Here is a 22,848-nt window from a genome sequence, read left to right on the forward strand (position 1 = left end):
GAAAAATATGATAGTAAATGTCAAGACAAAAAGTCGATAAAGCAACATATATTACTCCATATTGAAGAAAAAGAAACTACACGACCACTTAAATCCTATTACTAACGAAGGGAGAGGAGTCTTCACGAAAATTGCTACAAAAAAACTAACTTATGATAAAGTTAAATTTTTATTTATAAACATTAAAATTTCACAATTTATAAAAATTAATTAATTTTTGAACTCTTATTATAAGCTAATTATAGTTTATAACTAACGTATCAAAATATTCTAAAGCTTCTTATTCATATAAATATTTTTATGTTCGTTTTGTAAATAAATGTTTGCGTCATCTTGGTGCCACATGATTGGATAAATATTATATGGGCGCCATTTGGAGTTTTTTCTCTTCTCAGTATGAGTAGTAGAAAAACCGGTGGCCACCGTGCACGGCTGAGGGAGTGAGAACCAAAGAATATGCTGACATTTTTCTCTGCCGGAACCGGTGGTGCTCCTCCGCCAGCAATTCTACTAACTGGAACCAATTTCAAATGCTCGAATTCGAGGCGTTTAACGATCTGGGCAGGTGAATTTCCGGATTTTCTTCCTAAACAAGTCGAGAATATCAAAGACCCTTATGCTAGAAAGCTGGCTTCACGAATTGAGAGAATACCAGTAAGTTTTCTATTGCTACCGTCTTTTTTGGGGTTAATTTCTAGATAGTTTTATGTGTTTTCTCATTGGTTGTTGAGGAAGCAAGGGGTAGAATTTCAAAGTGCATGAAGAATTGAGATTCAATTGGGGGAAAATTCTCTACTTTTTATGAGATGGGTTCTGTTCTGATGAGTAAAGTTTTGTTCTTTTGGACTAATATTATATTACCACATAGGTAGAAAATTCGCAATAACTAAGTGAAGAATGTTTTTGAATCTTGTGGTTTTAAGCTAAAGATATGTTGAATGTACAAAAAATGTCATTTAATCTTATGGTTCTTAACATGCCACGTTTAAAGTTGAAATTAAAGTGTTCCTAAAAGAGGAAAGAAATATTCTTTTTGAAACGGAAGTAGTGGTTTTGAACCAAAAATCAGTAGTACAAGATCTGTGCATGGATGCAGGTACTCATTGCAGCTACAAGGGTTATTTTTATGTCTCTGCATGTGGATGTTAGATATGGATTAGATTACAAGAAACAAGAAAACTCTTATTTTCACTTTTTTGATCTTCTTAAGTTGTTTTCTTTCCAGCTCATTTTATATGACGGTATTTAATTGAACCTAGAATCTGAAGATGTTAATTTGTGCAAGAAAATAATTTAGTAATTGTTAAAAAGTTATTTTTATAGAGATAACATCCAAGTCTATAATATGGATGGTTCAATGAACTTTATTTCTTGAAAGCAGTATAGAAGTGGGCATGGTATCCAACATTTCAGGACATCCTAAAAATGGAAAGAGTATCATATATTTGGGAAGCAAGGAATATATTTTATAGAGGCGGATCCATGATTTTAAGACTTTGGGTGCTGACTACTGCTGGACACACTACTTTGTGACGATGTGTGCTGACTTAGAATGAATATATCTTTTATAAGTATTTCCCTGTTCACACACACACTTGGAACAGAATGGAGCGGGTGTGAGTGCACCCATTGCAGTAGTGTACCCGCTGTCATAGAGGTGTCCACTCATCATATGCAACTTAATCATTCTTCTTTTATGTATTCTGTTTTATAATCCTAACAAAGTCACATATCTAGATATATTGCACTGGATCGAATCAATTAAACTCTTTCTTTATAAAATTCTGGTTACTACCTTTGTTTGATGGTCCAGCTTCATTGCTGGTTCATTTTAGGTAAACTTATCGAAGGGATGTGTCATGAGTAGTTGTGTGAAGCCAAAAGAACAGACAGAGGCCAATCCAGTTGTGCTTCTCCATGGATTTGATAGGTGTGCCTCATGCTAAGCTTTTAATTTTGATCACTTTCTCTTGCTGTGCCTGTTGTTCATTATGCCTCATTGTTCAGCTCATGTTTAGAGTGGAGGTACACTCTTCCGATGCTTGAGGATGCTGGATTGGAGACATGGGCAATTGATATCCTTGGATGGGGTTTCTCTGATTTAGGTATGTTATATCTTGTTCTAGCTTTTTCTCAGTTTTTTATTTTTCAAAAAGATTCTGCAAACAAAAACAAAGACTTGCTCATGGTTTGTATTTTTTGTTTCCTGTGATATTTAAGGAAGGCTTCCATCATGTGATGTAGCTTCCAAGCGTGATCATTTTTACCAGGTACGTACTGATTCCGGAATATAAGTTCTAATCTAGTGCATACAAACTTGAAAGGTTGGAATTAGTATCTTTCAACTTTCATTACACATTCTAATAAATGTGAAGTTACATATCTAAGTTCAAAATTAAGGTAAATCTCACAATCATTTTTTTTCCTAGTAGTGTAACTATATTACTTAGTATGCAGGGTCACGTACACAGTTATGCCTCATTGTGCAGTGGTATGATATTACAGTTATGAGGCATTAAAAAGGGGCATCCTTGCTTACTTGGCACAGCTCTACACTACAAAAATACTGAAGTAGTGTTTCTTTGTCTAGCTGTAGAAACCGTTAGAAGTGTGATAAGGGCCAGGCAGATCTTCCTGGCCTGGCCTTAAGACTATGTTGAAGAATTACTAGGGTATTAAATTTCTTAAAGAATTTTCAATTTGCATGTTTTGAAAATTCTCTGTCTCGCTTGTCTTTCAGCTGTGGTCTACCCACATCAAGAGGCCAATGGTACTTGTTGGACCTAGTCTTGGATCTGCTGTTGCTATTGACTTTTCTGTTAAATATCCAGAAGCTGTAAGTTCATTCGGTAACTTAGGATCCCTGTTCAGATGTTGTAGAGTACTTTCTTGTATGAAGAAGGTACTATTTTATGCTTACTTCAAGTAGCTTTTACTTTATCAGGTTGATAGGCTGGTTTTAATTGATGCAAGTGTTTACGCGGAAGGTACAGGAAACCTTGCAACCTTACCCAAAGCAGTAGCTTATGCTGGGGTGAGTTACCTCCTATTCCTCTTAAAACAAAGGATACATTCTATGCCAGATTGGATTGTTTTATGTAACATAACATATATGTTATAATGTGTAGTTTATTAACAACTTGGTTTCTGATTAGCAAACTCTACAAGTAAGGAAGAGAAACTTTTGCCTAATTGTTAATGAGAAACAACCTGCTGCAGGTTTACTTGTTGAAAAGTCTCCCACTTCGCTTATATGCAATTTCATTAGCTTTCAATGGCTTACCATTTAGTACCTGCATAGACTGGACTAATGTAAGTTTGACCCTTTGATCTTTTTAAAAACCTTAAAGTCATGGAGATCAGATATGCAAAATGTGCTTCTGGCATATTTTTATTCTTTTTGTTTTACACTTCTGATTATCTGGTTTTCTATCCAGATTGGCCGCTTACATTGTTCATTACCTTGGTGGGAGGATGCATTGGTGAATTTCATGATCAGTGGAGGTTACAATGTCATTTCTCAGATAGAACATGTACGTGCAGATTTACTAAATTTTCTCAAGTTTTTCCTAAATATACATGCCTTTTGTGACCTTTTGTCACTTTTTTTGGCATAGACTCTAGTATCAAACAGCATTATCTTGCTGTATTTAATAGGCATGATTTGATTATGGACACTAGCAATATTGAGTTTAATCTTACTAGTTTCATCTTAACATGCGATTGTTGGAGTCTAAATACAGGAACCCCTGGACACTGTTCTAGTTTTGAAAAATTTGTTTAAATAAGAGAGATGGCATAAAGTGATATGCCATAAGTTTTAACTGCAAACATCTCTTGGAGTTACAAACCTATTAGCTTTAGACGTCATTAAAATCATTCACGTGGTATGTAAACTAGTGTGATCTTGAGGCTGATTGATTCAACTTGCTTCTGATTCTGCTGTTACATGGCATTTCTAACTGTAGCTTCATTTTCTATGTTGTCTACTGGTTTCGGTCTTGTCACAATGGAAAATTGTACAGCATTCTCATGCTAGGACTCCTGTTTTACAGGTCAAGCAGAAAACACTGATAATTTGGGGTGAAGATGATCAGATTATTGACAACAAGCTTGCAGTGGTATGTTTCTTTCAAACTTTGGATCACTAAACCTTTAGCTCCTAGCATCCATATATTTAGTACACTGAGTGTTACTTAAGTGTCCATTGACTTTTATGTCTTCAGAGATTGCATTGTGAACTTCCAAATGCAATTCTACGCCAAATACCAAAGTGTGGCCATATCCCTCATGTGGAGAAGCCTGATGCTGTCTCCAGGTTGATAGCAGACTTTGTTCGCCCTAACCAATCACAGAGGGCAAATCCGGACTCGATCTCCACCATCTCAGTTCCATCTTGATTACTGGTACTTGTACAAGCAGATAGTTAGCATATCTCACGTGTGAAGATCCGATTTCCTGATTCTACCTCGTGATGAGGTTAGTTTGCCAGTTTCAATGGTGAATATGCTCTCATTCTTTGAGCACCGTCAACCTCATTGCATGCATATCGGTTGTCAAAGGTGCTTTGGTGCTTTTAACACCAGTAGAGAAGTGTAATAAACTGAATACTTGAGCAGAGTATTAGCTGAATGCTTTAGGAATTAGGATTCTGGTATATTTTTCTTCCAGCACATGCTAATCTTATTTTATATCAATTACCAGTTACTATGAATTTATGTGATTTGCTGTTGACATATGTCTTGTTGTGCAACAAAAGTGCAGCATTTGACAAAGTTCAAAGGTAGTTACCAAGTCATTATCCCTTATTATATCATAAAAAAAACACATGCATGTGCAGTGGAGTCACCATCCAAGTGAAACAATTATAAGCAAGTTCTTTTTTAAAGAAACCAAACAAGTTTTTAGTCCAGATTCACTTTACCTTGCCCTTTTCGCCTGCATAAACCAAACAAGGCCAAAAATTGTTATGTGCAAGACTCTTACACTAGATACATGCTAGCACATGCACTTCAGTATTCTGACCACCAAGATCCAAAATCTTGATCTCTTATAATTTTTACTCATTACATGGACCATTACATCCCACTTTCTTGATCTCTTTATGATTTTCACTCATTTCATCGACCACTGTGTGAAGAAAACTTGTTTGATTCATTATGTATGATGGCAGGCAAAAGGGTGGTGGCAAAGAAAGTGGAAGAAAACCCTTGTTTGGTTTATTCCCTTATGAAAAACCAAGATTCCATTCACTCTGACAACAAGGATACTTGACCCTATTTGTGCTTTTCTTTAAGTTGGGTTTTCAATTATACTTACCAGATGTACAGGTGGGGGAACTACAAGAATTATATTTTAATACAGAGATGCACTAAATTTATCAGAGATGGTGAGTAGGGTAGCAAGTACTCATTAATAAAATTTTCTAAAATAAAAAATACATACTTCATGTCTCTACTTCTCTAGATATACAAAAAGGAAAAATCTAAAAAGAAGGGATCAGATTCTTCTACATTACTGGTACATCATACTACCCCAGAAACAGCCACATCTCCGCGTCAAGAAGGAATATAATTCCAACTTTGTCCACTCATATGGAGATAATAAAGAGAACAAGAAGTAAATAACAAAAAAAGAAGTCCAAGTGGAAGTGTGTGTCCAGATGATTCTCCCCCTGCTGACCATTGAAAAATGCTACCCATATTTTGTGCCCAAAAAGTCCATTATCTTCTCAAAACCTTTGTTCTTTCATTCACTGCCTCCCTCACATTCAGACTTCTTTTTTTTTTAAATTCTTAAGCAGACCACCAAGAAGCTGCTTGTAAACAAAAGTGCCATGGTGATAAAAACTCTGTTCTGATGAAGAGCCTCTGTGCCACTGCCATCTGGGTTGTAGCCACCACTTCCTGTTGGTCCAAGCCCAAAAGTTGGGTTGTTAATACCTGTATTAGTTCCTGTGCCTGTGCTAGTGCCAGTGCTAGTGCCTGTCCCGGTCCCGGTCCCAGTTCCAATCCCTGGATTTGTTGTGGTTCCTGGTGCAGTTGGGGTTGTGGTACCTCCAGTGCTGCTGGTTGAAGTTAAAAAAAAAAAAAACAATATGAGAGAACCACTACAACGACAGCAACAGCATACCTAATATAATCCCGCAAAATGGGATCTGAGAGGGTAGAGTTTACGCAGACCTTACCCCTACCTCATAGGTGAGAGGCTGTTTATGATAGACCCTAAGCTCAAGGGAAAAATTGTCCAAAAGAAGACGTAACAGAGGTACAAGAAATAACAAATACTGTAACAACAGTAACTACAACGAAACAAAAATAATATGATAGCCGAAGTACAAGAAACAACACATAATAACAGAAAAGGACAAGAAACTACATGAGCAATACTACACCGTCCATCCACAATATTCAATTATTAGTTCTACAAAGAAATTCAAAGTCCAACTAAGACGGAACCGCCTCCAACTGGCTAGAGATTGACACTTAGTTAGCACACTGTTGTTGTCATTATAGTATTATATTCCAGAGTAGGCATGTTACATGAATTATGAGAAATGGTATAAAGGACTTTGGTTCTTATAAAATATTTGCATCATGGCTGCAAAACACATTTCAACTTAAAAGACTTTCATTATGACAATTGAAGAAAGTGACAAATAAAACATTAACATACAGATTATATATCAACATCAAGACAGGTCACATGGGGATAGAATATAAATGATAAATCTAACTCATCTTGTGTTTGAAAGTTATTGTCACGGTTAGGACACTAAAAATGACTATTGATAGATTTGGTTAAAAAGAAACAAAAGAGACAGCTAACAACAATCTTTAATCATGTCCTCAGAGAAAAATGCCACTATATTAGGAAAAAGCTTTCAACCATTCACTCATACAGCCAAATTTATCTAGCATTAATAATTGCACCTCTGTTAGGGGTCCTTTTTACCTAGAGAACTGAGTTTTAACTTCCATATATTACTAGCCCTAGGGTAGGTGAATATTTATACTAACATCTTGGGGAAAAAAACCAATCTTTTTCAAGATCAAGAAGTTGAGAATGATCTACAAGGAGAAGCTAACAGGGGCAGAACAAAAATCTACTATTTTTGTGTTATAATCTAGGGCAATATCACCATTTTTTGTTCTAAGGGGAAACAAAAATTTTCCTGGATGCAAGTTGAAGAGATGCTACATTCAATATTGGCAAGAAAAATACAAGATCTCACATCACAAATAACAAAGCTTTAAGAATACATACCCTCCTGTGGTCTGATAACATGCAGAACTAGAGGCTGTTGATAAAACAAAGAAACAATATCAGTGACTATTAGTATTACTAGAAGAGGGGAAACAAAAAGAGGAGAAAAGTAAGTTGATTCAAGAACTTACAGGCTGGTGGACTTGAAGTCAAAGTAGCAGATCCAGTGAAGTCACAAGTAGCACCAGTTGAAGCCTTCCTCTGGTAATAGCTATTTACAGCATAGGAGCAGTGATCTTTGATAGTATTAGGGTTGTAGCAAGGACCATTTTGAAGGATACCAGTACAATCAGCTCCATTTCCACAAGCATAGTCTATATTGTGCTGCAGAACTGCGTCCCCAACCCCATCTTTGCACACACAGTAATTAGCACCACCTAGAAAATAAGACCACCATAAGAAATCAGCCCAAGAAAGAGAATCCATTAAGAATGTTCAAGGAAAAAGACTGGATCTTTGAATAATAAGTTCTTGGATACAACACTAAAAGCAAAAAATTCTGATGAAACACATGAAAATGCAGAAAAGGTAAAATCTTGAAGTGAAAGAGCAAAAAAAACTCAATCTTCGTGTAAGAAATTCTTGGATACACTATTAAGAGCAACAGACAGAGAATCTTTAAGTATGAAAGCTAAAAAAACTCAATCTTTGAATAAGAAACTGTAGGATACACTACTAAGAGCAACATCTAGTAAAAACTCATCACAAGAAAAGAAATTGTTAGATACACACTAAAGAACAAAATCTGATGAAAACCCATGGCAAGTACATGAAAAAATGCAGAAAAAAGAGAATCTTGAAGTGAGACAGCAAAAGAAATTGTTGGATACACAACTAAACATATGAAAAATGCAGAAAACAGAAGAATCTTGAAGTGAAAGTAGCAACAAGCAAGCTTACTTGAGTAACCAGTTAAAGCCAAGAGAAGTATTAAAGAAAGTACAAAAGCAGCCATGATTGTGCCAAGCTTTAAGAAGTAGATATGAAGATATTACTATTTCCTGTAGAAATCAAGAAGGTTAGTTGAAGCTAGTGAAACAGTATAAAGAAGAAGCAGAAAGAAGAGATGTTTAAGGGGAACAGAGAAAGTGTGTTATAGGGATATGGAGCTCTCGAGACAAGAAAAATAGGTGGAAGGTGGAGGCTCAATGTCAATTTTGGGTGGCATTTTATATGTATAAAATCATATGTATTGCTCTCCGCTCACTTTTATTCGTCCATTCAAAACAGGGTCCTTCAACGTAATTGGGAGCCTAAAGCGAAATTTCAATGTGAGACCTAAAATATAAACAAACTTCGTATACATATTTATTCAATATTTATTTTTCAGTTATTGATTTGTAAGATTTTATCAACTCAACATTGAAAAACATTCTTTCAGTGAGATAATTATTATATGAATTGTTATACATAATTTTATAAGTAATAAGTTGACAAATATTGAATAAATATAAGAGTTAGAATCATAGAATTTGATTCAAAAAGTTGATGATTTGGTATACGCCATTTTAATATGTTTGTTGTAATGTTTGAAACTAAAATTTAAAATTAAAAAAAAATTGTAATTCACTTTGTTCAACAATTTTCACTATTGATTTTTATTTTTAACAAAGTATAAAAGATGTTAAAGTGGTAAAATAATATTTTTTTAAAATCATAATTAATCAAATTTTTCTATAAAACTTTAACACGTATTTATTCTTGATAATAATTTGAGGCCTCCAAAATTTGGGGGCCTAAGGCATAAGCCTTATTTTACAAAGGCAAGAGCCGATCCTGATTCAAAACTATTTCATACTAGCATTAACATGATTAAAGACATATTCGTCCTTTAAAAAAAATTCACCTCCTTTCAGCCATACCTGTAGAGGATATTTTGTAAACAAACATATTTCTTTAAAATTATACAATACATATTTGGGATTTTAATCTACTACATTAAACACTATATAAATTATAAATAATTTCAACATAATTGATATCAATATATCATATTAAATATTATTCTTGTACATCGTATAGAATGATATTTTTCATTCTAAAATTACTACTTCTATAAAAGAATGAGAGCATGGGGTAATGTGTTTTAGGAAAGTGAGCAGCAAAAGCCAAAGCATTTTGTCATGTATTTGACTGTATGTATGTACTCTGTACTATTATGTCAGTGGCTTTGTTTCTCAAACGGTCATAAACTTAACTACATGGTTACAATTTAACCAAACCATGGTTCAAACTTCAAATATGTAGATTTGTTTTTTTGCTTTATAATTATTGAAAATATTTTCCTCAAAATTTTCAATAATTTTGTCTCAAAAAACTTTATATATATGTTTTTCTTTAATCAGACGCATCAAATTCGAGTTTTGTGTGTGGAATAGTCTTCAGTAAAGATATTTCTTTTAAAGAAGGCCCTATGTAGCACAAATTTGAAATAGTTGATCTCCAATATTGATATCAAACATCAGATAAAAAAAATTGTACATTTTTATTATCGTTATTCTCTAAAATAACTTTAAACTATTTTTTTCATGTTATAACAACGTTATGTTATAGTAATTAAAAAGATATCAATGACAAATATTGTTATTTCATCGAAATCTGATCGTATAAGGTATGCATAAAAACTATTAGGTTCTATGAACTCGTAGGTTCTCTTCTAGATTCGCACCCGTAAGATGAGATATATGTAAAACTTAATAGATTTCATATTTGTCTTGTAAGATGAGATATATGTAAAACTTAATAGATTTCATATTTGTTTTGTAAGATGAGATATATGTAAAACTTAATAGATTTCACATTTGTCTTATAATTATACTGAATATGTTATTTTTATGGGCGGAGGTCCCCAAGGCTAATTAACCTTGATGAAACAGAAGGGCCCCCACAAGGGTTGTGCTGTCACTGTTTAATATTGCACTTACGTGTCTCTTGGCATATCAATGGAGGCACTAGAAAATCTCAGAATCTACCCACATAATATTAGTACAATATAATTAAATAATCTACTTTTTTTATTATTATTATATGATCTTTAATTAGTTTTTCAAGTAAATTTCTATAATAACAAATAGAACATTGTACTTTTATAAAATGATTTAACTATAGGAGTGATATATCAAGTGAGAAATGCAAGAAAAAAAAATACAAATAATTGTATTTATTAGTCAACTATCTTTTAATTCTTTTAAAGAAATAATGGGTTCAAGGAAAATGACACATCATTGTAGACATGAAGAAAAATACGAAACAAATGAAAGCCACAAGATTAACGTAACTTTTGGATTATTATTTTTTCACTCGATATCTAGATTTTACTTCAAAAATCGACTAATTTAAATTTTTGTTAAAATATTTATTATAAAATAAAATAATCATTACTTAATTGCAGAGTCTCGATCAAAGCCATCTGATTTAAGAATTAGAAAACACTTACTACTCTATCCAAAGTAAAGCTTATATTATTATTTTATATGTTGCAATAGTATAATTTTAAAAATAGTCTAAAAATAACTTTAAAAAACATATCTAACAATTAATTGAAGGTTAAATTACTTCATTGAATATCACAAGCACTATAATTATCATACACCAATAATTTTAATTCTATTTCATGTCCCTCTTGAGAGTATAAAACATAAAGTTTTATATCAATGTAGCATTTTATATAGAAACTGATTCAAAATTTAAATTTGATAGAGTTTGTTTAACTTCTCAAAGTTTTGCAAGTAAACTTATTATACTCCTAAAATTATAAGTTCAAAACTTAATATTTATTAGATTTAATAGGTTTTTTGTGTTATATATATTAGGTACAATTGATCCATGGTGAATAAGTTATGTTCTTCAATAACAGCAGAAATTAGTAATATATGAGCTATAAATATGATATTATCTTTAGTAAAGACTATATTTTATATAAAATGAAATTTCATAAACGATTTTGAACTAGTCAAGTCGTAAAACAGATAAAAAACATATAAAATTGTAAAGTGAACTAATCATTTCTGTTGGAATTTTCTTTTGGAGAAAAAATATACGTGAGCAAAAAGGGCATATCCAACTCATATACAAATTAATTTGAAGAAGACATTTTTTAGTAAGATATTTATTTATTATCAAATTAAATTAAATGAATGGACCCTTTTTCGTCAAAGATGAGCAAACTTTAATCATTTTATATAGTAATTAACTAAACAAATAAAATATTATCAAAAAGGAAAAAAGAATTTGAATTCTAATACACTTACAAAAAAGCTTATTTTTCATCTTCTATCCAGCCAATTTGTTATGTTACCCACTTTCTGAAAAGCGAATAAAATAAAAATGATTTTAATTTGCATAAGATTTATCTAGAATTAGAAAAGTAGTATGTTATTTTTATTTGATTTTATTTTTTCACTCAATATTATTTCATATCCATTTTAGGATTCTGATTAATTCAAGTCATATTGTAAAAACATGTTAAAAGGAGGTAATGTTTTCTGTCAAAAGTTTTTTATTCCAAGGCTTAAACTCAAAAACCTAATAAAAAATACGGAGATGAATTATATCTATTCTATCACCATCTTTGTTTATTATTTAATTTAATGAATAATTCACTTTATTCTAGTTTTTTTTTAGAAAAAGCTTTATCATTGTTATTCTCTCTTTTTTTGGGGGTGCTTTATAAAAGTCTTGCTTTGTCATTTATTAATTTTCTTCTAATTATAGGTAAATTGGAAAAAAACTTTTTTTTTATTGTTAACTTTGAGATAAGAATATATATGATCGATGATTATAATAGAAGGATAATAAGTAACCAAGTGTTGTAGGATTTTTTGTGGGAGTAGTAGGACACTAGTCTCTTTTCTCTTCATCTTCTTCCTATTTGGTAGTAAAGTATTAAATAGTATTTCACATAAGATCTTATTCTTCGATCTCTATTAGTACATGTTGCTTCATTTGTTGTGTAATTTTCTATCATATTATTATCGTTAATTTTTTTTAAATCTTTGAGTACTTTTCTTTTGAGACGAAGGTCTATTGGTTTTTTACTTGGTTGTTTGATACTCATATTGGAGTCTGACTAAATTCAGATTCACGCCATGAAGTCACACATTAACGATAAAATGCTCCCTAACAAATGCGATTTTGTACTTAAGGGGACTGAAACTTGAAACCTCTAATTAATAATAAAGAGGTACTTATCACTCCATCATAATTCTCGTTTGTAATTAAGAAAAGTTGTTATTTTCTTCATCACTATTGTCAAACGCGGTTGATATATTCTTTGCCTTTTAACATATATATGCAAAGGCAAAAAAGAGGGGTTATGGGGGTGGGGTGACCTTACACCCACTAAATACAGCAAATGGTGACACCCTTAATTATTTGTCACACATTAAATTAATCACAATTAGAGAATCACATTCACATGTTTCATTTAGTTTGGACAACCAATAAGAGTGGGTGAATCTTGATTAATACTACTATTATGTGTCCAACCACCAATTTTTGGTTCTATGGAATCACCTCCTACTACATTGGCATCTCACTTTGATTTCAATAACAATGTTTTAGGTAATCATTAGAGATAACGAGATCTCGAGTTCAAATCTATTTCATAAAATTATCTTTTTTAGGCAGCATTTTACCATTCAATTTGAACCTCAATAGAATCAGACTCCAATAAAGCTGTGTTGCGAGTTTATTTAATCAAAAATAATTATTACATGAGTGGAAGAGGAGGAACAATGAGAATCAAACTCATATTTATTGTATGGAAATTTTATGATAGTACTATTACATTATAAGTCTTTAATAAAAGGTTATTTAACATACACATAACATTTCTATCTTTACAAGATAGTAATATAAGATTACGTACACATTATCTTTTTCAGATATCACTTATAAAATTATACTGAATATATTATTGTTGTTATTGACGTAAGGATAAAAGAATTAATCACTTTTGGGAAAGGGTGAATCCAAAGTAGGAACAGGAAAGCAAAGAAGATGGGGAAGTCATGGAAATTTAACTCTGTACAATGCAGAAGCATGAAGATAAAAGGAATAATTACTTTTGGAAAGACAATTCAAATTTCAGACTTTTGAGGTTTGAAATTTGATTCCAAAATGACTAAATTTTAAACACTTCTATAAATTTTAATTATATTTAGGTATATTAAGAATTGTATTATATGGCTATAAAACACGAGACTGATGATCTTTCGAAAACAATCTCTCTATTTTCACGAGATAGTGATAAAGTTTGTCTATCCCAAACTCTATTTGTGGGATTCCACTGGATAGGTTATTGTTGTTGGCTATAAAACACCATTTTTTTTGAGACATTAAGTATAATCCCATCGGGTGATTTATAAAAATGATCTTAAACTTTTGATCCTATTTGCCCCTTGAGTAAAACTTCAAGATTAGCATTTTGATTTTAAATCTTAGAGGTATTGTTTGGTAGTTGATTAAAATTATGTAGATATTAGTTATTTCATCTTCTATTCTGAATAAGAAAATACATCAATTCTCTTATAAATTATACATGTATAATGTTGTATAATTTGTAGTACATGAATTGACACATGAATAAGCAGTTTCTTTACTATCTACCACACGATTCCCGAAGATTTACCCATAGAACAAGCCCAGACGTCAAAAGTTTAAGATCACTCATTTCTAAGATCGTTGAGCATAATTTCAAGTCTTTAGCTCCTTCACTCATTTGCATATGCCTTTTTGAAGCCCATTTCAGCTAGCCCAATATTTAGAAGTCCAGCCCAAAACAATTGAATACAGTATATTTACCCCTAAACTTCTAGATAATATCAACAATACCCCTCCAACCTTTTTTTCTTCTTCTTCAACAAACATCCTAAAACCCTAGCAAATTATTTCCCCAAAAAGCTTAAAAACACTTATAATGGCGATCCTGATTCGATCACGACCGTTGATCAGAAAATTTACAAATTTCAAATCAATCACAACCGTTCCTTTCCTCTCACAAGAACCTCAACTCGCCGGAACTCCACCGGAAAACACTACCCCACTACCCCCAAATCCATCCTCCGGTAGCCCACTCTATAATGAAAACTGGAGATCCCCATTTGCAGCTACCTCACAATCTGTATCTTCCTCCGTTGTACCCTTGGGGTTCTTACGCCAATCGCCAGCTGCGCGTATTCAGGCAATGTCGGAATCACTTGATGGGGAAGGTTTGATGAATCTGTTTGCTGATTGGGTGACGACGCAGAGGTGGGAGGATATGAAACAGGTGTTTGAGCTTTGGATTAGGTCGTTGGATAGAAATGGGAAACCGAATAAGCCTGATGCGAATCTGTTTAATTATTATTTGAGAGCTAATTTGATGATGGGTGCTACTGCTGATGATTTGTTGGGATTAGCTAGTCAAATGGAGGAGTATGGACTTGTTGCTAATACTGCTTCGCATAATTTGATCTTGAAAGCTATGTTTCAATCTGGTGAACCATTGTCATGGGCTGATAAAGCTGTCAAATTGCTCGAAAGGTTCGTATTTCGAGCTAATTACTTAGCTTTGAATATATTTGTTGTACAACATAGGTAGTATGTACGCAAACTTCACCTATACCTTTTTGGGATAGAACCTCGGCTCAAAAGAATAGCAAATGTACAGAATAAGTTTAACAGCATATATTATGCATTTAAGTTATATACACTGGTAGCCTTTCAGTATACTGTTGTTGCTTTACTTGTAGGTTATGGATCCATGCTTGTTATAAACTACTAGTATTAAGTAACCTACACTTAACCGAGTATAAAAATTAAAACTTTGTATGTAATTGTGGAGATCCCTTTATTTTCTTTATTGTTCATTTATATGAAATTGTTGTTAGCCTTTATTATATTTTCTAAAGTTGGAGACTGTTAGTTCATTTATATGAAATTGTTGTTAGCCTTAACTATATTTTCTAAAGCTGGAGACTGTTAGTTGAGATTAGTATTGAGCTGAAAAGTTCATTGCAGTAAAAGAAATGCAACACAGAAAAACTTAGACTTGAAATTCAGTACGTTGAGAGTTTTAAGACCTTTATATTCATAGATTAGAAATATAGAATTTATAAGGCGTGTATATTGACATAGAGATAGCATTTTCATTTGTTGTGATATTAACATTTGCGGCCTTTTGGTTGGCTGCTAGGGTGATCCAGGATTATGGTATGGTGTTTCTCTTGGAAGATTTCATAGTAGGCAAAAAATGCTTCTGACCTTTATTCATATTTGTGTACAGTATAACACACTAAGAAGCTTTGCCAGATTTAACCAGTGTTGTGATATAGCCGCTAACTGGGTGCGATTGCCAAATCAAACTTCTCTATTTAGAGCCTCTTTGGATTGACTTATTTTAGGCTATGTTGCTCGGACTCTTCAAAAATGTCAAGGAGTGCGTGTCGGATTCGCCAAAAGTAGTGTATTTTTGGAGAATCCGACACGGGTGCGGCATTGAAAGTGAAGAGTCCGCGCAACTTAGATTTTAGGTTCTTTTAAGCCAAAATAGCTTTTAAGCAGTTTTGTACTACCTCCGTCCCTTTTTAATAGTCATGGTTTTCCTTTTTAGAGTCAAACGATAAATACTTTGACTAACATTTTATGATGTATTTTTTCATCCTATTGATACGCAAAATATCGCAATTTATAGTATTTTTCGTATAGTTTTTGAATATTTAAATTTTTTGTTTAAAATATCGAATTAATGTAATCTAATTTCACTTTGAAAATTAGTCAAATTGACTTTCAAAAAGCGCAACATGACAGTTAAAAGTGGACGGAGGGAGTAGTGTTTAACAGTGTGTTTGGATGGACTCAAAATTAAAAGTGTTTTTAACCTTTAAGTTCTTTTCAAAAAGTTTCAGAGGGATTGACAAAATTCAGAGTAACTTTTAAATTAAGTATTTTTGAGTCAAAGGCAATAAATTGACTTATTTTAGCTTAACAACTGTTTTGCTTTGATTAATCTATTAACTTTTTCTTATCACAAATAATTATTTTTCATCCAATATAAATTAAGCTTCGACATTTGAAACTTAAAACTACTTTAATTAAGCCAATCCAAATGCGCTCTAAGTAAAATAAGGAGTGCTTATAAGCACTTGTTTCAAAGCCAAAATAACCAAAATAAGCCAAAAGCCATATCTAACTTATGGCTTTTGGCTTATAAGTCATAAGCCAATCCAATCAGGTTCTTAACCTTACTAAAAGAATGAACATTTGAAATAACAGAGTGGGGAGCTGCCTCTTAAATGTACTGAGTGAGGCGTGCGAAAACTATTCCCATTGCAGCAAAAGTCCAAATTCCTGTCTGTTAGCTACTACTGGATTTATAGCTTTGTTATTTGGGTTTTATTTTCCTTTAGTTTAGTCTTGCTGCAAACAAAATTTTTCCATGTCTTTACTCCTCCTTGTCCCTTCTATACTTCTTTTCTCTCAGCTTGGTTATTCTTGAATTCTCTGGCTCCTTTCGGTTTAGTGTGGGTAGCAAGTTTACTAAGTAACAAGGAACCTTGTGGTGTTTATTGAGCTTGTTTTGATTGCGACAGTTCACTATGTATTTTCACCATGCATGCAAGTACTCTGTCATGCATTGATGATATTTGATAGATTTCATGTGTTATACTTATGCCAGGATGATTGCAACTGGAGTAGAGTTTAAAGAAGCTTTGCCTGATGAAGAGTCATATGATTTGGTTACTGGCTTGCTATTTAAAGCAAACCTTATTGATGATGCGTTGAAATATATTGATTCAGCCTTAAAATCTGGGTATAAGCTATCCATGAATGTATTTAACGAGTGTGTGCGAAGCTGTATCTACAGCAACAGGCTGGATACATTGGTGTCAATAATAGAGAAATGCAAGGTATGTATCCCTTCGGTGAGATCATCCAATCCATGAAACTTTCTATTATTTGAAATATATTTTAGTCTTGATACCGCTGTTTTGGGTATTCCCAGAAAACAGATCAAAACAAAGGTCTGCTGCCACCTTGGAACATGTGCACACACCTTGCTGATTGTGCATTACAAGCAGATAATAGTGAATTAGCTTTTACTTCCTTGGAGTTCTTTGTGAAATGGATTGTTAGAGGTGAGACTGTGAAGCCCCCTGTTTTACTCAGTGTTGACGAAGGACTGCTTGTGGCTGCACTTGGAACTGCTGGTAGAACATACAATGTGAAACTCCTCAATGGTGCTTGGGAAGTCCTTAAGCGCTCACTACGGCAAATGAGGATCCCTAACCCTGAATCTTTCCTTGCGAAGATATATGCCCACGCGTCATTGGGACAATTGCAGAATGCTTTTGCTACCCTGCATGAGTTTGAGAAAGCTTATAGTAGTTCTAAAGAAGAGAGTGCAGAAGAACTATTTTCTCCCTTTACCTCTTTGAATCCACTGGCTGTTGCTTGCTGCAGGAATGGTTTTGTCACCTTGGACTCTGTATGTTCTCTTTCTCTTCCAACTAAGAATTCTGTATATCTCACAGCTTAGCACTTTGCTGTACCTGCTTAAGTGTGTTGGATGTTCTCTACCTGGGTCACCTTACACTTAGTATTGCCACTGACTTCCAAATATTTCAGGTTTACTATCAGCTGGAGAATTTGAGCCGAGCAGACCCCCCTTTCAAGTCTCTTGCTGCACTCAATTGTGTAATTTTAGGCTGTGCCAATATATGGGATATTGATCGTGCTTATCAGACATTTGCTGCAATTGAATCCACTTTTGGATTAACCCCAGATATCCATTCATACAATGCACTGATATATGCATTTGGGAAGCTTGGCAAGGTAAATAGAAATGAATGTAACATCTGAATGCACATAGTATGGGTTCAACCTAGAGGTCATTTCTTTGGATCCTATTTATTTGTTCATCAGTAAACATGTGACTGAGAATAATCTGAAGGAGTCATTTTACTAATTAGCCCCCAGGGATTAAGCTTAATTGGTAAATGTGTCTTACGTCACAAGTTCAATCCCCGTGTCAAGTGAAACTAAAATTCAAGGGGCAGGGTCATCATCCCTGAGTTTTGAAGTCTGTGGTTGGCCCAAAGGGTTCACTCCAAATGAATTTTTCATCATAAAAAAAAGTACTGACTGATAATCTTGAAGATTCTTATCTCAAGTATTGTCATAATAGCTCAAAGCTACATTCTTTCATTTGTATGCACAAGTAATTGGAACACATAATTGCATGGGATGCCTTTCTTCTGTTCTATGATTATATGAATATTAATAAAATATCTTTTCTTGTTGCAGAGGGATGAAGCTACAAAAGTCTATGAGCACTTTATGGATTTAGGAGTGAAGCCAAATGAAATGACATATTCTCTACTTGTTGATGCTCATCTTATTAAGCGAGAACCGAAAGCTGCACTTTCAGTAGTTGATGAGATGGTAACCTGCCTTTCACTCTCTCAATATTAATTATAATCATCAGTGACAAAATGAACCTGCTTGTCATTTTAGCTAAGGAGCTATACTTTGGCTTCATGTGCAGGTGCATGCCCAGTATAAACCTTCCAAGGACATGCTGAAAAAGATCCGAAGACGATGTACTCGAGAGATGGATTATGAATCTGATGATCGAGTCGAGGAGTTGACCAAGAAGTTTAACATCCGAATGGGCACAGAGAATCGTCGTAACATGCTCTTTAATCTTAGATACAACATGGCATATTCTGGTTAGATGGTGCTGAAGTGGATTTAGAGATCACATGCATAGTCAACACCCGTTCAAAATTTCTTGCCCTTCTGCTGAGAAACTTGATGGAATGAAATATTAGAATATCAGTGCTTCTAGCATTTGAATGTTGCACTCTTTTTCCTCTTCTTCTAGCTTGCCTCTGCTAGTTGGACACTTGAGTGCTGATGTTGGCGGTCACAAAGTTTAGCAGTGTCACATCTCATATGCCTCGGGTCGATCCTCTAACCAGTGGCTGTAAATTACTTAGTTCTGGTTAGTATTGAGCTGTGGAGGATGGTGTCTGGTTAGAAGGTTCTTGTTTAACATATTTATGTATTCTTTTTTCCACCCATTAGGTAGCTTTTAAAGACAGGGAATTGCTAATGAAATGAGATCCATCTCATTTTTAATAAACTGTACTCTTCATGCTGAAGCAGTTTGCATCAAGTGCAATTTTCTGCTTTATTCTTGTTTTTTCAGTTTCTTCCATAGTTGATTAGCATCTTTACATGTGAATTTCTGGTTGCTACATTTTGAGGTGTGAGAAAAAGTTGTCTACTACCCTTTTAACCTCCTTGTTTATCCTTCCTTTAGTTTCTTGTCCTCTGATTTATGTTATCATTGACTATCTCTTGTTCTTCGATTATCTCCCTATTTTATTGTAGTTACTGTTCTTTTTTGTCAGAATGCTTTGTCATGCTTTCCTTATTATTTGCTTTGATATTAATTTCCTTGGTAAGAAAATGCTCCTTAAACTGCAAAAAATAAGTTGAGAATGGGCCAATTTTAACTAATTTTGTCTTATAAGCACTTATTATGCAATTTTTTATTTTATGTATTCTATGATTATATCTGAGCATAAAGTCAATCGTAACTATATGCAATAATACAACGAAATTTATTTATTTAGCGTACACATAGATCTAGCGCGACCATGCTGATACATCAAATTAGAGCTAACACATATAGTGGACCCCAAAACAGTAGCTGTGAAATTTAATTAGAAAACTATAGCTATTTATGATAATTATACTCCAAACTGTAGCTAATCATGAAATTTCTATTCTATATCAAATAATTTTAATTTATTAATATTTAGTTTAATTTGATATTTATTGAATTCTAGAGCCCAAAACTGATCCAACAATTCAGAACCCCCAAAACCAGCCCACTAGAATCTTGATTTTTAGATCAAACAAATTGAAAATACCTAGTTTTTTCTCAATAAATTGAATCAAAACCCCTTCAAGAAACCAAAAATTTACATCAAAAATCAAATCTTTCATGGATCATTCTCCAAAAAAGTGGTAAATTTTCCATACCCAGAAAATCCCAAGAACCAAAAAGCAAATGGGGCAGAATACTGGTGCAAGTGGCAAAGGGAAGAAAGAAGCAGAAATGGAAAAGGAAACAGTAGTAGAAGAAGAAGAAGTTGAAGAAGGTGGAGAAGAAGCTGAACAAGATGGAATATCTGTTCATTCTCCTTGTAAACCTGCATCTTCTGCTCTTCGTAAGGTACTTTTGTTCTTAATTAAGAAAAAAATAGGTACCCTTTGTGTTTTTATTCATATGCATGGTGTAGGGTATCGGACCAAACCCCTTCGTCCAAAAATTATACAATCAAGTTTAAATTTTTATATTAGATATTAGATGTTGAATCCCTTTTAGTTAAATTTACATTTGTTCTAGCGTTGTGCGGATATAGTTACCATGGGAAAGAGAGTAGGAATAGACAAGTCTCAGTCTTGCTCTTAATAGGAATATGAGTCAAAAAGTGGGGATCAGCCTACCTGATAGTACGTATTGCTGGTGGGAGGTGACAATTATCCGGTGGAATTAGTCAAGTTGCGCGAAAGTGGACTCCGACACTACTTTTATCAAAAAGAGAATTTTTTTTTTTGAATCCCTTTTGTTTAAATTCCCATCTGTCGGCCTTGGTGGATAGAGTTACTTGGTACCTGATGGTGGTGGGAGGTGGCAGGTTCCTGTGGAATTAGTCGAGTAATGTGAAAGCTTATTGGACACCACGGTTATAAATAAAGAAGAAGATGTTGAATCCCTTTGGTTTCTTTGCATTTTGAATCCCCTTTGTAAAGGCTTTGCTACTAATTATATGCTTGTTGATGTGTTTTACAGAATTTATGGATTCTTTTGTTTCTTTTCTTCTATGGGTATGTTTATTTTTCGAACTATAGGAACAGTCACAGGTGGAATTGGAGATAAGATTGTTGGAGGCTCTTGAAATCTATCCCCCTGCCAAATTGAGAGGTATAATTTTGTAGAAGTGCTATGTGTCATTAGTCATTTTATATGTTTCCTCTTCATGTTTTGCTGTGTTTCCTGTTATTAAAGCTGAAAGGTGGTAACTTTATCATAGTTTGTCTAGTTCATAAGTAAAATTCACAGTAAAATGTGGCGGATAGAAACTCGTGGTGTAATCTGGAACTTGCATTAAATTTTGCTTGTTGCTGTGGGAGAGACGCTTAACATGTTCACCTTGATTCTTATTGCAGGCATCCATCGTCATTTTGTCCTATACGGCTTGACAGAGCATCTGCGTAGAAGGTTACTAGGCTACGTTTGTTCTTTTTGTTTATTAGCTCTTCATTTTGTGGCTTTGTGAATGAGCTTAGCTCATGCCAACACTCTCAGAAAAGAAATAAGAACGCTGAGACACGTTTAAAAAGTGTACCTAAGAGTGTGAAGAAACTTAATGTGACTTTATCGTTTGTCTTTCAACACTGAATTTTTTTTTGTCACAGCTTCAATAGGCAATTTGCTCCCGATGAAGTTTTGAAGCTGCTGGATCGCTTCTACAACTTGGATATGGTGGTATGTATTATTGGTTTTACTTTCTATTTAACTTCAATCTTCACAACTTTTCCATTATTCGGTATTGATTTTGACAGGCTGCTTGTTTGAGCAGAAATATTTACATATGTTAAGCCATTCTTCCTGCTCCACAATTAGAAGTTACGTGGGATGAGTGTTCTTATAGTTGTATTCTTTTTACTAATTTCAGAAACCAGAGGACGAGGACTCTGAAATCCTAAATCAGGAGGAAGAGTTTTGCCTACCTCACAGCTATTTCTCGAAGGATGAACCTTGAACTAGTTTGGATTCGATATGGATATTGAACTTTCACATATGGCAGTTTTTGTATAGTAGTATCAGGGTGGTTACATTATTATTTTTTGATGCCATAGAGATTCTGCATCTTAATCTTACTGAAAAGTCTGTATGCATGCTGATAATTGATTTCAGCTTTCCTTTTATATAGACAGTTGGATCTTTTTACAAATTTTCTCAAAGAGAATACTCCCCCTCCCCCCCGACCCACCCTCTTTCTGTACTTGATATATTGTGAAGCATCAACATCCCTTGTGCTAAGAGGTGCTGTCTACATCACGCTCCTTGGGTGCCACCCTTCCACAGACTGTGTGAACATGAGATGCTTTGTGCATCAAGTTGTCCTTTTGAATCTGCAAAATGTTCGATGGCTAGAGAGCTTATTTCTACTTAACAGTGGTAGGTCAGCCATTATCTTTTTTCTAACATGGTTAAATAGCTTCATGGTAGATTTCTTTCATGTGGCAAAAATTAGTGGTCAATGAGCATAGAGTTTCAAGGAACCAATAGATCTCTCACTACATCCTAGAGGGAACTTTGCTGTCCTTCTCAATCAATTAGTCTACCTATAGGGTGGAAATCATATCACAAAAAAATTTTACTGACTAATACACAAAAAGAATAAAAAAAATCGCCCACTTCCTTTTGAGTGGTCCTAAATGTTATAAAAATGGTGTGGATCATGGTGAGACTATACGTACCACTTCTTCAGGTTGTTACAAAGGATCCTGAAAAGGTTT

General features: G+C 33.8%; 4 protein-coding genes across 5 annotated transcripts; 3 read left to right on the forward strand and 1 right to left on the reverse strand.

Moving 5' to 3' along the window:
- Window positions 1-372: 372 nt before the first annotated feature.
- On the forward strand, window positions 373-4,714 carry LOC125866943 (uncharacterized). Its single transcript, XM_049547333.1, has 10 exons — window positions 373-654; window positions 1,836-1,930; window positions 2,008-2,105; window positions 2,221-2,270; window positions 2,741-2,836; window positions 2,945-3,034; window positions 3,220-3,312; window positions 3,438-3,533; window positions 4,056-4,121; window positions 4,227-4,714. The coding sequence occupies exons 1-10, from the start codon at window positions 457-459 to the stop codon at window positions 4,398-4,400; spliced, it is 1,056 nt and encodes a 351-aa protein (XP_049403290.1). The 5' UTR covers window positions 373-456; the 3' UTR covers window positions 4,401-4,714.
- Window positions 4,715-5,394: 680 nt separating this feature from the next.
- LOC125866944 (PLASMODESMATA CALLOSE-BINDING PROTEIN 3-like) lies at window positions 5,395-8,459 on the reverse strand. Of its 2 annotated transcripts, none has more exons than XM_049547334.1 (4): window positions 8,167-8,459; window positions 7,398-7,643; window positions 7,267-7,300; window positions 5,395-6,067 (listed from the first exon to the last, which is right to left on the reverse strand). In XM_049547334.1, exons 1-4 carry the CDS (start codon window positions 8,219-8,221, stop codon window positions 5,788-5,790), a joined length of 615 nt encoding a protein of 204 aa, XP_049403291.1. In that variant the 5' UTR covers window positions 8,222-8,459; the 3' UTR covers window positions 5,395-5,787. The 2 variants fall into 2 exon arrangements, with proteins under 2 accessions (XP_049403291.1, XP_049403293.1); XM_049547336.1 differs by having other exon boundaries at window positions 5,395-6,064; window positions 8,167-8,438.
- Window positions 8,460-14,138: 5,679 nt separating this feature from the next.
- Window positions 14,139-19,387, forward strand: LOC125867560 (pentatricopeptide repeat-containing protein At1g26460, mitochondrial). Its single transcript, XM_049548106.1, has 6 exons — window positions 14,139-14,790; window positions 16,925-17,156; window positions 17,252-17,734; window positions 17,875-18,081; window positions 18,553-18,690; window positions 18,794-19,387. Exons 1-6 carry the CDS (start codon window positions 14,186-14,188, stop codon window positions 18,980-18,982), a joined length of 1,854 nt encoding a protein of 617 aa, XP_049404063.1. The 5' UTR covers window positions 14,139-14,185; the 3' UTR covers window positions 18,983-19,387.
- Window positions 19,388-20,133: 746 nt separating this feature from the next.
- On the forward strand, window positions 20,134-22,276 carry LOC125868224 (uncharacterized). Its single transcript, XM_049548857.1, has 5 exons — window positions 20,134-20,494; window positions 21,175-21,247; window positions 21,493-21,544; window positions 21,742-21,811; window positions 22,002-22,276. Exons 1-5 carry the CDS (start codon window positions 20,330-20,332, stop codon window positions 22,086-22,088), a joined length of 447 nt encoding a protein of 148 aa, XP_049404814.1. The 5' UTR covers window positions 20,134-20,329; the 3' UTR covers window positions 22,089-22,276.
- The last annotated feature ends 572 nt before the right edge of the window (window positions 22,277-22,848 follow it).

This window comes from Solanum stenotomum, chromosome 6 (assembly GCF_019186545.1).
Source record: "Solanum stenotomum isolate F172 chromosome 6, ASM1918654v1, whole genome shotgun sequence".
NCBI classification, from domain to species: Eukaryota; Viridiplantae; Streptophyta; class Magnoliopsida; order Solanales; family Solanaceae; genus Solanum; species Solanum stenotomum.

Coding starts and splice junctions, on each gene's coding strand:
- LOC125866943 (XM_049547333.1), top strand. CDS start 457: ATGCTGACATTTTTCTCTGCCGGAACCGGTGGTGCTCCTCCGCCAGCA. Junction 1,931..2,007: donor CTTCTCCATGGATTTGATAG/GTGTGCCTCATG, acceptor CTCATTGTTCAG/CTCATGTTTAGAGTGGAGGT. Junction 3,534..4,055: donor TCATTTCTCAGATAGAACAT/GTACGTGCAGAT, acceptor CCTGTTTTACAG/GTCAAGCAGAAAACACTGAT.
- LOC125868224 (XM_049548857.1), top strand. CDS start 20,330: ATGGGGCAGAATACTGGTGCAAGTGGCAAAGGGAAGAAAGAAGCAGAA. Junction 20,495..21,174: donor CATCTTCTGCTCTTCGTAAG/GTACTTTTGTTC, acceptor TTCGAACTATAG/GAACAGTCACAGGTGGAATT. Junction 21,248..21,492: donor TCCCCCTGCCAAATTGAGAG/GTATAATTTTGT, acceptor TTCTTATTGCAG/GCATCCATCGTCATTTTGTC.
- LOC125867560 (XM_049548106.1), top strand. CDS start 14,186: ATGGCGATCCTGATTCGATCACGACCGTTGATCAGAAAATTTACAAAT. Junction 17,735..17,874: donor GTTTTGTCACCTTGGACTCT/GTATGTTCTCTT, acceptor CAAATATTTCAG/GTTTACTATCAGCTGGAGAA. Junction 18,691..18,793: donor TTTCAGTAGTTGATGAGATG/GTAACCTGCCTT, acceptor CTTCATGTGCAG/GTGCATGCCCAGTATAAACC.
- LOC125866944 (XM_049547334.1), bottom strand. CDS start 8,221: ATGGCTGCTTTTGTACTTTCTTTAATACTTCTCTTGGCTTTAACTGGT. Junction 7,644..8,166: donor GGCTTTAACTGGTTACTCAA/GTAAGCTTGCTT, acceptor CTTATTTTCTAG/GTGGTGCTAATTACTGTGTG. Junction 6,068..7,266: donor TGTTATCAGACCACAGGAGG/GTATGTATTCTT, acceptor AACTTCAACCAG/CAGCACTGGAGGTACCACAA.